This window comes from Notothenia rossii (assembly GCF_949606895.1).
Source record: "Notothenia rossii genome assembly, chromosome: 3".
NCBI classification, from domain to species: domain Eukaryota; kingdom Metazoa; phylum Chordata; class Actinopteri; order Perciformes; family Nototheniidae; genus Notothenia; species Notothenia rossii.
The window spans coordinates 78,431,071-78,446,253 of record NC_136901.1 but is presented as its reverse complement, the minus strand read 5'-3'; the positions used below and the strand labels follow the sequence as shown (position 1 = coordinate 78,446,253).

Sequence of the window (15,183 nt, the reverse complement as noted above, 5' to 3'; positions counted from 1 at the left end):
TTATTCATAAGGCCAAATAATAACGTGCTACTATAATAACACTTTACACTGTTAAATCCCTGAAGAAACCGCAAAATATCTCTTATTACTATAAAATGATCTGACCGATGGAATCATGTCTTAACCACTTATGATTCATTTTTGTCTGTCCTATTAATATTGCCTGTGTACATTGATTATGTTGAATCATGAATTGTCTGTTCAGCATAGATGAGGATAAATATCACAGTTTAATGATTTAATGTTCGCTGTTTAATGTTTTGCTGTTTGAATTAAAAGTGTTCATCGGTGTCTTGTCGCATGTTAATGACGTCAGCGAGACGTTGTTTCCCATCATGGCGGCAGAAGGCTGTGACGAGTTGAGCGGCAACGGGGAGCTGGAAGAGTCCTCAGGTATTTTCAATAACCTTAATAAACATACTTTGCACACTTACGTTATTTGATAAATATAACTGGGCTTTCCTTTCACCTGCAAGAATTTCAAGTTAAGGCTCCGGTTGGATCTGCTTTAAGGATAAACAAGCATGAGGAGCTAGGCTAAGCTAACGGGATTTCAAGTACACACAGCCCCAAACAGCAGCACAGTGTTGTGTTCACTGACTTTAACTCACTAAATGTTTCCCCCCTGGGTTTGACTAAGTGTTGAGCTTCTTCTAACTTATTATTAGTTGAATTATCTACAAAACATCCTGAATGTAGTGTATTCATCGCTGCAGTGGAGCTCCAACCCGTAAACTGGTTTTAATGAATGAAACATAGCTCTGCAGGTGTAACCAGGAGGCGATTCAGGAATAAAAGCCTAATAATAGCATTTCAATGTTTTGTTCTCTTGGGTGTGTTTGTCCAAAGGTACGTGTTGTACTTTAGCAGCATAACTGGTTTGTCTGGTGAATAGGGAACAAGTACAGTCACATAAAAACATACGTATGACATTTTATTCTTTTATTATCGTGGTGTTTTCGTTATGTTTTTTTCGATGACAGTCTTGAGTTGGTCTTCATTGTTATTTTAAACAGTTTCCACTAGCCTTGCTTGTTTATCGTGAGAGATCTTGCTGTAATACAAACCCTGAATCTTCTACTTAAAGTTTGTTGTACCTCTGGTTTTTTTATTATAATTTTTAAAGCATGTGGGGTTTCACTCACTGTTGTTGTTTTGGCCATTTTCCACAAACGTGTACAGGAAGCAGAGAAAGGTTCATTAATAACATCTTATTCCATTAATTTGGTCAATGCCTTTTTCCCTATGGAGGTCTATTGCATTTTTCTATTAGTAGTATTCTTTTTAGATACGTTTCTTCAACATCCTATGTTTCTGTGCCACAGCATCTCAAGAAAATGACCACAATGAGATAAACGTGTAGAAGTGAAGCAAGATTTCAGAGTGCAACATCACAGCAAACAACTCCTCAGTCTTTTATTTACTGATTAAAAATAGCTTTGGGTTGTCTGAAGTTGTTGTTTTGAAAAAAAGACATTGTTGTTTGGCCAGTCCATGGCCTGTGATGAAAATGTTACCTCAGATCAATTTGAATGACCTTTTTTTTTTTAAATAAAAGGATAATCGCCAAAAAGGCTAAAGTCAGGGCAGGCCTGCTCTTTTTTTACAGTAAGAATACGTTACAACTTTTCCGATGTAAACAACGATGGGGAAAAGAAGTAGCTTTCAAAAGGAGCGTCCCTGTATTATGCCCTTTCATTATTTAAATGTAGATTGTCTGACTTTTTGATTGACTTCCTCTTCAGCTATGGAGGCCTCTGAGGTTCCTGCCTTGCCTCCGACCGAGATGTCCGAAGAGAACGGCAGCCCCCCCGAGGCCCCTCAGGTCTCCGTTGGCCCCGACCCGGCCACCTTCTGCATGCCCCCGGCTACAGAGGACGAGGAGGGAGAAATACCTGCAGACTTTGAGCGGCTGTGGAAGGTCGCACACGACAATCCCCAGGATTTCACCAGCTGGACCGAACTGCTGCAGTACTGCGAGCAAGAGGTGTGTGTTTGGGGCTTTACCAGAGAGAGAAGGGGGAACCAGTGTAGTGACAATGAACGATGTAGGAAAATCTAAATGTTTCTCTCGGAAATAATTAAGTGAATGAGAATAAGAATTGTAAATGCCCTGAAAGGCAATTTTTTTGATTCCCGCTCTCTTTTTCTTTCTAACTCTATTTATTTATTATTTTCTTCTTTTGTTTTTATAAGATTTTTTACGTTTTGTTATTTAGTTAGGTTGTTTTAATTTTGTATATTGGTCTGTTTCAGATTTTTTGTTATAGTTTTCTATTATTTATTTATTGTATTCAGTATATACATAATGTTTTGGTATTTTTCCCCATGACGTCACAAAACACTCGATCTCTGGAGGCTTGCTGTAGCCTCGCTTGACATTTAAACATTCTTCCTCTCCTCTGCTCAGAGTCACATGACAGCGTCTCGCAGGGCGCTGGAGGCTTTCCTCGCTCGCTACCCGCTCTGCTACGGCTACTGGAAGAAGTACGCTGACCTGGAGCGCCGCGCAGGATACAACAACAAAGCAGAGGAGGTAAAACGGGAAAGAATATAATGTGCCTTGTTTTTCTTCCCCAACTATGTCAATATGTGCTTTTTTCCACTGGTTCTTAAAAACTGATGTTGTGGTTTGTTGTGTCAGGTGTGTATTCAGGGTCTCCAAGTCATCCCTCTCAGTGTAGATCTGTGGATCCATTACATCAATCTGCTGTTGGGGACTCTGGACATGAACCTGCCCGAGTCCCCCGATCGGATTCGCAGGTACTCTCCTTCAAGACTTTGTTTTTACCTGGATTTTTGTTTTGTTTTTTATTCAGTTTGAATAGAAATTAAAGATAAAATATCAGAATAAAGGGTCTGTTTGTGAGAGCTGTTTTCATACCTTATTCATTGTCCGTTCTCAACCCCCAGTGTATTCGAGGAGGGGGTTTCAGCGGCAGGTCTGGACTTCCACTCAGACCGGCTCTGGGATCTGTATGTGGAGTGGGAGAAGGAGCAGGGCAACATGAAGAACGCAGCAGCCGTCCTGGACCGAGTCCTCAGAGCCCCCACCCAGCTCTACAACACCCACTACGACAAGTATGACCACACACACACACACACACACACACACACACACACACACACACACACACACACACACACACACACACACACACACACACACACACACACTCTCACAGGACATTAATGTGTGTTTTAAAACTGCTTCTAAGAAAATCACAAAAGCATTGTTTGTTTCCTATTGTAATAATATTTTGTAATCTTGATCGAATATTCCCATTTTACTTGAACACTTGTTCACTCTTTTTCTTCTCCTATTAATCTCATTTTGTGTCTCGCTCCGTCCTCCTCTCCTGCCCACTTTCAGGTTAAAGGAACATTTGAACGGCCATGAGCCCAAAGACGTCCTCTCCCCGGAGGAGTACGAGGAGCTGAGGGCGTTCTGTCGTCAGACTCAGAAAGCAGAGCGAGCGGAGCAGGCTCAGGAGGAAGAGGAGGAGAGGCCGCCCGGGGAGGAAGAGCCCGCAACCCCCGAGGGCACAGACTCAGTGAGTAACACATCTACCGATTGAAACATGTATTCTTTAGGGATCGCAAAATAGATTAATTAAATATAATTTCTGCTCTCTTTAGGAGGAATTGATGCAGAAGATCAGGGAGCAGGTGCTGATTCGCAGGGACAACGTTTACCAGGACAACGAGGGAGAAGTCCGGAAGAGATGGAACTTTGAAGACGCTGTGAGTTTTTTTCTGTTCCCTTCCCTTCTCTCAAACTCGACTTTTGCTGTTTCTCCCTCACCATCTTTTTTGTTTATTCATTCACGAAACAAAAAGCTTGATAACTGGTCAATCCAGGGGCTTGGTCATTTAAATGTTATGAGTTTTTTAGTAATTGTAGAAAAAACGTTTAGCTTTTCTAAAAGAGGTAAAAGAAGCCTACTCATTCGCTCTTTCTGTGCCCCACAGATCAAACGCCCCTACTTCCACGTGAAGCCCCTGGACCGCGTCCAGCTGAGAGCCTGGCACACCTACCTGGACTGGGAGATTGCTCAGCTGAACCCGGACACCAAAGACCCCCAACAAGGTGACCACATGCTGTCATATAATCCCAGCCCTTCTTCAGAGGGCCCAGATAAACACCAAGTCAAAAAACAGTTGTACTGGTAGAGCTACCTATTCAGCTGAAATGTTTTTAGAGATGTCTGACTACTCTCAGATATTAGGAAACTACATTGAAACCGGCTTTCGATGCTCAAAGTAGCGTCATATTGTTTATATTATCTTGGGTAACAGGGTCATGATCTGTAGAAAGAGAAATCTCTTTTTGGGGCTTTAACTTGAAAACTCTGCAACTCACACCAAAACAATCTGGATTAATAGAAAGCAATCCAGGTAAGTGGAAGAATATTTATTTTTAATATTGTGGTCAAGTGTGTTTTTAATATTTGAAATATATTACTGTTTTGACGCCATTGTCTCTGCCTAGATCCAGACCAGGTGGACACAGAGGGGTCAGAGGTCACGGCAAAGCCTCAGGAGGAAACACAGGACACTGCGGTTTCCCGCGACGACTACAAAGTCCGCATCCTTTTCGAGCGATGTCTGATTGCCTGCGCTCTGTATGAGGAGTTCTGGATCAGGGTAAGGAGTAAAAGTGTGTTTGTGACCGTCTTAAACGAGAGAACACAGGCCGTTTCTCAATCGCGAGGATGCTTGCTTGGTAGCACATGTCTTCCGAGTCACTTGCTTCAGAAGCTAGGCAAGAATCCTTCCTGGCATTCAGAAAACGAAGAGTGGAACAGGCTAGCAAGTGTGCAGGTGTGCGTCATATCAGAGGCCCCGCCTTACATTTTCCTCCACAGATTTGGGGAAATTGTTCCGTGCGCAAAGCATTGTGGGGATTTTAAGGACACGAAGTCTACCCATGTGCAGCCTCGAAATTACCCCCAAACCAAGGACGTGGCTTCGGTGGAATTCCAAGCATGCTGGAGATTGGAACAGTCCTTCGGCGGCACTCGATGACGTAGCATCCTTGAAATATTGGCTTGGAAGCCACTTTCCTCAAGATTGAGAAACGGCCATCGTGTGCATGTTTCCTTGTGAGCCTACAGATGAGTAAGAGACATTTGGTTGTACATGTGATCTCTGTGTGACGTCGTCCTTGTGTGTCGTTCAGTACAACCAGTACCTGGAGACGCAGAGTGTGGACGAGGCGCGGGCCGTTCTGAGGCGAGCCTGTGAGGTCCACCTGGCGAACAAACCCAACATCCACCTGCAGTGGGCCACCTTCGAGGAGAGGCACGGTACGACAAAACTCACATTTCCTCGTAAAACATTTGCAAAGCTCATTCTGGTGAAGACTTAATTGTTTACTGATTCATATAGTTTACAGCCACTTTATAATGTCTTTGAAATCCTTTTTTCACTTCACCTACAGATGAACAGATTTTCTCATACATGGTGAAATTGGGTTTTTTATGTTGGACAGTCACGACCGCACTTTATGGAGTTTTAAAGCCTTTGTTGTTCAATAAGATAAGTTGATGACCATTTTGTTTACTCTACATCCCTCTTTTCAGTATGTTCATAGTTATTGAAAATGTTGTCAGATGTGTGTGGTTTTCTTTTTTTTTTAAGGATATTTGGAAGAGTTTAAATACATGATGCTTATTGTCAGTAATAGATTAAATATTCTCATATATCCTCCAAAACAAATTCTCTCTATCAGGCGACCTCACGGAGGCACGCCGGGTTCTGGAGTCTCTGGAGAAATCGCTCCCGGGGTTGGCGGTGGTCCGTCTTCGCAGGGCGGCTCTGGAGAGGCGAGCGGGTCAGCTGGACCAATCAGAGGCCTTGCTGCGGGAGGCGGTGGAGGAGTCCAAAGAGAAGCCCACGTTACACGCTTTTTATTCCATCAAGCTGGCTCGCCTGCTGCTGAAGCTCGGCAGAAACCCAGGCAGAGCCCGAGGAGTTCTGCAGGAGGCGCTGGAGATCAGTCCGGTGAGACAGTTAGCTACACCCACACGATTCAGATCATCACAGGCTGTCCACACTTCTCTTCTTCCTCCGTTGATTCCACACAGATTAAAGAACTGTTTCAGAGATCCTGATTTACTTCCATAAAACAATTTGCGTATTGGTGGCTGGAATGTATTGATTTGACGTTTTGGAATATACACACATTTCTACTGCAGTAGGCCTATTTTATTAATGGTACCAACCTGCTGATTTATTATATTCTAGCAGTCAGACTGAGTCATCACATTCGTGAACATTGTCTCTGAAGATGTAGAACATGCCTTTCCCTATCATTGAAGTAGTGGTAGTATTTTGATTTGACTGTTTCTACTGTTTTCAAGCAAAATGTGTGAAATCATGCTGAATATGATCTCATTTCTGCTTTAAAAATGAGTGTTGCTGGATGTCTTTGTCCTTTACCATTGTAGAATCAATATTCAGGTTTTCTTATAGACTTCCTGTCGAATACAATTATTATATCCAGGTCTCAGCAAATGTTTTGTAGATTTATGAAAATGAATACATTAGTAGCGTCCCTATCCATTTCACTTCTTATATTCCATGTCTACTTTGAAAGGTAATGGTTGAAAATGTAAAACTTAATGATCAGAAGCACACTTGTACCTTCAGGAGTAAAAAAAAAGCAAGAAGGTAAAACCCAAGACACAAAGTAACTCCGGTGTTTAATGCTCTCTGTCTCCCTCAGGATAACGACAAGCTGCACCTGAACCTGCTGGAGCTGGAGGTGTCGGGCGACCCCTCAGCCGAGGCGGTGCAGGAGTGTGTGACGCGAGCCCTGGCCGCTCCCCTCGCCCCACACACCAAGATCCTCTTCTCACAGAGAGGCCTGCAGTTTGCAGAGGACTACAGCAACTCTATAGAGAGGTCAGAGGTCAACATAGGTCTCCTGTACGTATAAAGCTTCCTCTCTGACCTGAGTGTTGTTCCTGATGGTCTCTGCTTCCTCTGCAGCGTGCTGTCCGTCTACGAGGAGCACCAGAAACTGCTCAAGGAGCTGGGCGGAACCAAGAGGGAAGCAGAGAATGGGTAAATCCAGTTTGATTTGTTTTATGTCATTTAGATGTTAGCAACTTTCTGTTATGTAACTTTCTGCAGCTCCTAGATGTATAGAAAAAGAAGTGAGCTTTCTACATTCAATATGCTTTTATTTTGAAGGGAAACTAATTATGTTTCTTTGAGTTTCAACAAAGCTTTTTGTCTAGGGACTAAGGGTCTAAGGCAGTGCTTCTCAAAGTGTGGTCCGCGGACCACTGGTGGTCCGTGAGCGCCCCCTAGTGGTCCGTGAGTATATTGGTAAAATTTCACATTTGAAATAAATAAATAAATGTAAGTTTTTCGCACTCTCGCGGGAATATATCTGCAATGGAGCGAGGTTAAGTTTCACTTTCAATTGCATGATATAGCCCAGCGCAACACCTTCATCACACATGTTGCCACTTGTTTGTACAATTTTCAGGCGATTTCAAATCTGTTCTAGAAAAACGATGTGTTTTTTGATATTTGTTTTTTTATTGGTTAAGTGGTCCTTGGTATGAAAAAGTTTGAAAAACACTGGTCTAAGGGTAGAGGGTGTCGTTTTTCTCATACTGATATTCTGAACAATCTGTGCTGTTGTATTTGCTGTAAAGTGTCTCTACTGTAGGCTCTTTTTATTATATGTAAAGCACTTTGGCTCGACCAAAAATCGTTTATAAATGTGCTATATAAATAAAACTTGATTTGATTTGAGGACAATTTATTTCTTAAAGTTTTTCAAATATAAATCCACAAATAGTCTAAAATCAGTTTTCATTTTATTGATATTGTGTCCTTCTGATGTTTTTTATCTCAACCAATGCATTTAAATCATTTGTCAAATGTGACTTTTAGAGATGAGGAAACAGAGAAGCTGATGAAAAGTGAAGACGGCTCGGCTGTTGCTGTGTCTGCACAAGATCCGCCCACCATGCCGCATGTCCCCATCACCACCCCCCCGCCCCCTGTGATGGGCGCTGACGCCAGCGCTCAGGCCGGATACGGGGGATACAGCAGCTGGTACCAGGTAGGGTGGAGAGTGTAGTCACATCACTGTTCAGGCTGGAGTATTAACATGAACACAGAAGCATTTAGGAATAAAGATTGTACAGATGAATGCAAGCACATTACACAAAGATTATTCACATCAACTATTGAAGCGACACTCTGGAAGACATTAGGCAGTAGAAATTGGGGTCTATAAAACGTTTGGGCGTTTGAAAGAGCTTGTTGTTATTGGTAACGTTTTGCTTTGCATCTAATACAATATATAATACACTATTAACATAAATCATGTTCTTGTCAAAACCTCAAAGTAATCTTGTTGAATTTCAAGTTTCTGTGCTTCAGTGTCACATGAGTTTTGTATGCTTCTCTCTTTCTTATATACATCTTTAGCCGGGCAATATCGGTTCACTTTAGTTTGCCATGTCATGTTCACTGCTTTTTTAGTTTACAACAACAACCCTGGTTCTGTGTACCTTACTTCCTGTTTGTTCTGATTTGTTTTTAGCAACCGCAGTACGGCAGCTACGGATACCAGAACTGGAACTACAACCAAGGCTATTATCCTCCCAGCTAAAGGGGACAACTGTGACTGTGACACCAGCAAAAAACACAGGAAACGTTTTGACCCAGGATGAGTCCTCAGCTGAACAACAAACTGAACCACGCAGTCCTGCCGGTCCACATGATAAAAAACAAATCATCCTTTCCTCTCCGTCCCATCCGTGAGTCGCCTCACTGTCCTGGAATGAATTGAATGAGAGGCGGGAGATGAGCTCTTTTAGCATGTTGTGTCATTTCAGTGTTGATTCTGAGGGAGGGGTGCAGATATGAGGAAAGGAAACGGTGACACTCCCACTCTCAGTGTCTCTCAATTTTAATCAGAAATATTTTTGTAATTGTTTGCAAACCCAGCCCCATCGCTCTGGTTTTAAAGTCATCCAACTTTACAGGTCATGTGAGATCGAATATTTTGTACCATTCCAGAGTAGGCTATTTGTTGTTTTTTCTAATGTATATAAAGGTGTTTTATAGTGTGTCACAACAGTGATGTTTGTGTCGCGTGTCTGTTTGCTTGTACTTCCATACTGAGGGAGATAAATCAACCTCATTAATTGTGAAAATAAATCTCTTGGCCTGTGTGCTGCTCTTTTCTACAGCAGCGTCTTCTTCATAGTTGGGAAAGAGTTCACTGCATTGCCTCCAATTCATGTCAGCAGGAACTTTAGGAAAATGTCATCATCATAAAGTTGTGTCAGTTTAATCATCTTAAAGCAGGTGGGTTACAGAGGCTGTGATCTTCCCCTGTTCCCTTTGATCATACATTTCTGTCAGGTGTGTCCTTTGTGTGTCAGAGTTCCAGTTCACTAGATGTCTAATATCCTAAACAAGTGTACTGCAGATGCTCGCTAGTATTTTTAAGCATGTTCCAATTTTAAATAGTTCAATAAAATCCCCAACATCTACCACGCATTATATCTTTAGGAGAAGTCAAACATGATAAATATTTTGGCTGCAAAACATTAAAACCGTGTTAAGTGTGCACAATATGTTGTATGTGGTAAATACATCTGTTAAAAGAATACTGATATTTGTTTTTCAGTCAACAAATCCCATGAAATGACTTCAACAATGTTAAATTGTCTCACTGTAGTTTCTTTCATTTCCTTTCAATTAACCCCCAAACTATTTGATCCTACTGAAGAATTACATCTGTAGTTATGGCTATCACATTTAGTTTCATTTTGTAAAAAGGCTATATAATTTCAACAGCTGGGCATTGTAGTTTTTAGCAGACAAGTGTAAAATAGTGCATTTTGGGGAACACTTTCAGACCCAAAATCCAGGTGTGTATGCAATCAATCACGGTTTTGAGTCTTTTCACGGTAATTCTTTGACAGACTTATTTAAAAAAAAAGGTTGAATAAGTGATTTTTAGAAATTCCAGTCCACCATCATATTTCTCAGAGTCAGCTTTATTTAAGTAGATTCTTGGTGATAATGCAGACATACCCGTCCATACATTTTAACTTATATAAAAAAAAAAACTAGCAAAGTAGAGCATGACAAAATCAGGAAGATCAAGAGATCAAATTTAAGGCCCTTTCAGAAGCGATCGGGTAGGTCTCCGTGGTACTTTGCTTTGTAAGGATCAGGTTAAAATTGAAAGATTCTGTATACTTCATATAAATGCATCAGTATCCGTCAGAAGCCAGCTATCTTCACTTGAATTAAAAGTCCATAAGTCATAGCACACAAAACAATCTATACGCCCAGCATGGCAAAGGGCAGCAGTCAGTGAGTTACACTTCTTAAAGTAGTTACACACAGCTTCCTCTCTGCTTCAGGTCAGTTAGCTGGCTCGCTGAGTGATACTGAAAGGTGGAGGCTCTGTTCCCGGTTCAATCTGCTTCCTGTGTCTCCTGTGTTTCTGCAGTGGAAGTGGTGAGGTAGGCTCACAGAGCGGACCCTCCTGATCTCACTTTTTGATAACAACCAGCACAGCTGAAGGCACCAGACCTACAGAGACACAAAGGAGAGACACAGAACACAAAGGTCAGAACCTGGGAGTGTGTGGAGCTGCGGACAGTTTAAGGTCCATGCAGACACTAAAATACAAAAACTATTGTTACATACGAGTCACAAACACTGAGATTAAATCCCAATTTTTTTTTAGGGCTGTGACGAATAGTATATCGCTTTATTAATTGTGTTGGAATTGAATTCTAGATCAACATTAAAATTCTTCAAAAAATGTTTAAACCCTACATCTATTGATTCTCTTTAGCTAACTAGTATGATAAGTATTGTACTATTTGTATAAAAGAAATAGAAAAGAGAGAAATGAGAACAGACATTCAAAAGTTCCATTCAAATAGTTTACATTTCGTAGAGCCATAGAGTAAACGCCCGGTGCTCACCCAGTTCCTTGAGGGGCTTCTCCATGTCCAGTTCGGTGTATTCGTTGCGGGGGTACGGGGACAGCAGTGTGAAGTCCTGACCCTCTGGTGTGTTGCCGTTCACCTGCACGTAGACGCGCACGGCCGCCAGCGGCTCCTGGGATTTGAACACGGCCGTGAGGGTGGAGCCGTCCAGCAGGCGTATCTGCAGCGGGAAGAAGCCGAAAAGAACGGGGGGGGGGAGGAAAGAAAACCGGGAATTGAGAAATATTAACAACTCATTGCACAACTTTGAATTATTGTCTTGCTGAAGTGTTGTGAGGGAGTGTGTGTGGGTGTGTGTGTCTGTACCTGTATCCTGGACTCGTCATACTCCTTCTTAGTGGGTGGAGGGCCGTGACTGGTGGGGGACGGGGGGGTGGGCTGGGCAGGTTGGGACGATGTCGCCGTGCTCGCAGGGGAAACAACTCCAAACTTAATGGATAGAAAATAAGTTGTTACTGGTTCCAACATCAGTAGCAAATTAAACTAAATGAATGTTACAAGGAAGGAGGTGAACAATGGCTGGGCTTACCTTCTGTGCTCTCTCCTCTCTGTCTCGTGCAATCTTGTCTTTAACCCTTTGCCTGATGGGAAAAAAAGACACGCCCACAGTAACAGGCATTGTATACTTAGAGTAGTTGCAAACGTAGTGGTGGAGTGTTGTAGAGTTAGATCGACTAATTTGATGCTGATTTAACCTAAAAGCATCTCTGTCTGACTGCATTTGAACACGTCACTCATTTCTGGTCTTCGCTCAGTGTTTTTGATTTGGTTCTTTTTTTTTTGTTGCACTCATACATTATATTGAGGAAGAGATAAGACTGCAAATAGTCATTTCCGTATTTCGGAAACTATTTATATTGAAAGAAAAACAGGGAGAGTGGACACCTCTAGAGATGTTAAAGTACATTATTATTTTAATTCCTGTTAAAACATAGATTGTGGTCAATGAAAAGTGCTGTTACTACTACCGAGTGTAAAAAGATATAATAATAATAATACTGTGTTGTCATGAATCTCTTACCTCGCCATTTTGTCCTCCATCTTCTCCTTCATGCGCTGATCGCTGAGTTTCTTCATATCATCATCCTGCAGCTTCTGGCGAATATGCTGCAGCTCTTGGCCGTCTTTCCTCCGCTGCTTCTCCCGCTCCAGCTCCTCTGCCCGCTCTCGCTCTCGTCTCTCCGCCTGCTTCAGCCGCATCAGCTCCTCTAGCCTAAATAAAAAAACAGACGAAAGATGTTTTATATAATGAGGGTTAAATAAACAGAAAATAAATTCCTTCTATTTTTCTTAGGCTGCCAAACTCATGAGCATCGATTCTATTTGAAGTGATCAAATATAGAATAGCTGTGTGAACTTTTACCTTCTCACTTGCTCGAGTCTCTCCTCCTCTGACAACGGCACTTTTGAAGGGTCATCAACATCGATGCTGCCGTCTCCACCTGCTGTCCCTGCAGCCCAAACAAATGGACATGAGAAAGTGAACGAGGATAAAAAGGGATGTGTTGTATTGTGTGGGGTTTAAATGTCAACCATGACTGAAAGCTAAAAGTATAATGCTGCTAACTTACACACCTTACACCACAAAGCAGAAAACCTCCACCACTGAACACTGACAGAGGAAAGAATCAAGTGAAGCTACCATTGAACCTCCTGACTCCTAACTGAACTCATATATAGTTCAGTTTAAATGAACTGGGACAGCCAGGCTTAGTTAGTTTAGATGTTGCTTATAGATGGAAAAACATGCTATTGAACAGGGTTGGCTATGAGCAGCATGGATAATATCATATCCTGATATAAATAACTTATTGCTAACTATAATGTTTTTGCCTTTAACCCATGCGTCAACCTGATTCACAAAATGACACTATAAACCTTACATTTACAAATTGAAGGTGTCATTTTGTGAATGCCTAGATGGATTTAATGTTAGTGTCTGCTTTCTTCCTTACCTTCAGCGGGGTCTGCTATTGACGGCTCGTCTGTGGGGGACTGGGTGACAGCTGCTCCCCCCACCACATTCCCTACAGGCGGCACGAAGGGCTCATCGATGTCTGAGTCGTTCTCATGTACCATTAACCTGAGGAGAAAACAAACAGTAAAGATGAGGGCTGCAAACTTACTTTGTTAAGGAAAAGAGTCCATAGTATGCCGGGGAAAGAGTAGCACAGGCGGGTTTTAGGAGAGAGACGTGAGAGTGCGACCTTCGGTGATGATAGAGGACCGTGTCCACGCGTATAGTTCAACACTGATATGTTTCGTGTGTGTGTCACTCACCAATCCATGGCTTGTTCTATTCCCTGGTTCCCTGTGCTGGCTACCGCCTTCTCCCTGAAAACAGGAGAGACAGGTTTATTATAATGTCACAGTTTTATTGAAATAAATAGCTACGGATCCCATGGTATGTAGCACATTGTGGCCATACGATAATAACAAAAGATTGGACACGGCGCGCCTACAATACAACACATTTTACATAAAGAACTAAATGAAAAACGCCCTTATTTTCAAATACAATTTGGCTTACCTGATTGCATTAACAACACCTATTTAAAAAAAAAAAAGAATGGACGGTTTGAAATAATACTTTGGTGAGCCTTTTTTTTAAACATTTATTTTGATTTCTTTCTTACATTGTAAGAAAATATTATAGTTGTATGTCAAGCGATTGGCAATACAAAGGTTGTGACACTCCGGTTTCTATCCAGCCCTTCATATCTTCCATTGGGAATCTGGTGTTGTTTGTTCTTAAGTTACAAATAGCCTGCCTGTATTTGACCCATTGTTTCTTATATAACAGATACTCTTTCCTAACATTCAATCAGTCATGTATTTTTAACAGCAACACAAGGTGGTATCTACCCAAGTTCCCGTAGTCCTTAATATTTAAGGCTGTAATTTTAACATTTAGGGAGTAATTAAGACATTAGATTAAAAAATTTTTTTTTTAAAAGTCCAATCAAATGCATAAAACGTAGCCGGTTTCACTTTCACTTCCTTGAAAGTCGTCTCAAATCTAAGATTTAAATTAGCCAGGATGTATTTTTGGGGTTTGGTATCACTCACGCTCTGTTTCTGTCGAAGCCCATCTCCATCAGACTCTCTAGTGTTGTTAGCTCTGCCATTTTGACCTGAAACACATTGTACAGACAAACACAGTCATCATCTTTCAATTGGACATATTGTTGTTACCCTACTGCGATTTGCTAATAAGAATAATAAAGTAATTCACAATATTTAGCCAAGCCCCTTTTGTGATACCATGAATCGATATCTTAAGTCAACACAACAGCTTATGGCTTTTTGTGTAAAGGAGCTAACTCACATTAACATTACCATGGTACGTTAGTCAGAATATAGCACTATGGAAACAGATATTAACATGTATTCGGCCAGCAGCCTGACACAATACATGTTAACCAGTGATCTGTAGTTGTAAGTATTTAATATAATAAGTATAACTTCTTATTTTTCCTATTAACTATAATGCAAATCGTTGTTAGTGCTGAAATTAGCATTAATGTGGCTAACGTTCGAATTGCGAAAGCTAGCTGAGAAGCCTCGCCTGTTAGCTCGATTAGAAATGACCAGGAACTCTTATAAGCTCTCCGTCACTTTAACTATTAATGTGTGTTTGTATTTACACGTAAAGCCACACATATATGTTATTGTATATCGTACAGAGTTAATATTAGCTAATATATTCATGGAGACAACGTTAGTTAGCTACTCACACATCAAGTCAACACCGCTTCAACTGTAGGGGAGCCCGCATAGGTCAAACAGCACCGAAGGAGAAAAGCGTTTTTTTTTGTTGCGATCATTCTTAACGGACAATTTGAGCATTTTTCAATTGATTAAATAATCAGTTAGTTAGAGGAAGTACCCAGTAGTTTTACTTAATCACCAGAACAAAATTGTATCCAATATTTTTATGGAGTACAACATTATCCACATCAGAATATATTTAACTGCTATTTGCCAACAGAACAAATACGAATTACTCAAAACTGCTCACTTCAGAATAGTATTTATATCCTTATTGAACTATAATTATGAAACGTTTATGTGTTCATTACTTTAACCTTGCTTCTCAGCTAATAAAAGGGGATCAATTTTGATTTACCATGTTTACTTCCTGGTTTTGGATTGCAATTGAAATAATAATAAC

The 15,183-nt window shown here is 41.2% G+C and overlaps 2 protein-coding genes across 4 annotated transcripts; one reads left to right on the top strand and one right to left on the bottom strand.

Annotated features, from left to right (window-relative positions):
* Positions 1-264: 264 nt before the first annotated feature.
* On the top strand, positions 265-9,221 carry LOC307030889 (pre-mRNA-processing factor 39). Of its 2 annotated transcripts, none has more exons than XR_013805818.1 (15): positions 265-393; positions 1,746-1,987; positions 2,411-2,536; positions 2,645-2,763; positions 2,914-3,081; positions 3,374-3,554; positions 3,640-3,744; positions 3,973-4,090; positions 4,493-4,647; positions 5,183-5,309; positions 5,735-6,006; positions 6,731-6,909; positions 6,997-7,071; positions 7,248-7,338; positions 7,915-8,039. XR_013805818.1 is itself a non-coding variant. In XM_079667520.1 (15 exons), exons 1-15 carry the CDS (start codon positions 336-338, stop codon positions 8,639-8,641), a joined length of 2,166 nt encoding a protein of 721 aa, XP_079523646.1. In that variant the 5' UTR covers positions 265-335; the 3' UTR covers positions 8,642-9,221. The 2 variants fall into 2 exon arrangements, 1 of the variants encoding a protein (XP_079523646.1); XM_079667520.1 differs by lacking the exon at positions 7,248-7,338 and adding an exon at positions 8,573-9,221 and having other exon boundaries at positions 7,915-8,086.
* An 803-nt stretch (positions 9,222-10,024) lies between these two features.
* On the bottom strand, positions 10,025-14,813 carry ubxn1 (UBX domain protein 1). 2 transcript variants are annotated; one of them, XM_079667521.1, is made up of 10 exons: positions 14,747-14,813; positions 14,079-14,143; positions 13,290-13,343; positions 12,965-13,092; positions 12,373-12,460; positions 12,031-12,222; positions 11,539-11,590; positions 11,316-11,438; positions 10,986-11,169; positions 10,025-10,584 (listed from the first exon to the last, which is right to left on the bottom strand). In XM_079667521.1, exons 2-10 carry the CDS (start codon positions 14,135-14,137, stop codon positions 10,544-10,546), a joined length of 921 nt encoding a protein of 306 aa, XP_079523647.1. In that variant the 5' UTR covers positions 14,138-14,143; positions 14,747-14,813; the 3' UTR covers positions 10,025-10,543. The 2 variants fall into 2 exon arrangements, with proteins under 2 accessions (XP_079523647.1, XP_079523648.1); XM_079667522.1 differs by lacking the exon at positions 14,747-14,813 and adding an exon at positions 13,540-13,558.
* Between the last annotated feature and the right edge of the window lie 370 nt (positions 14,814-15,183).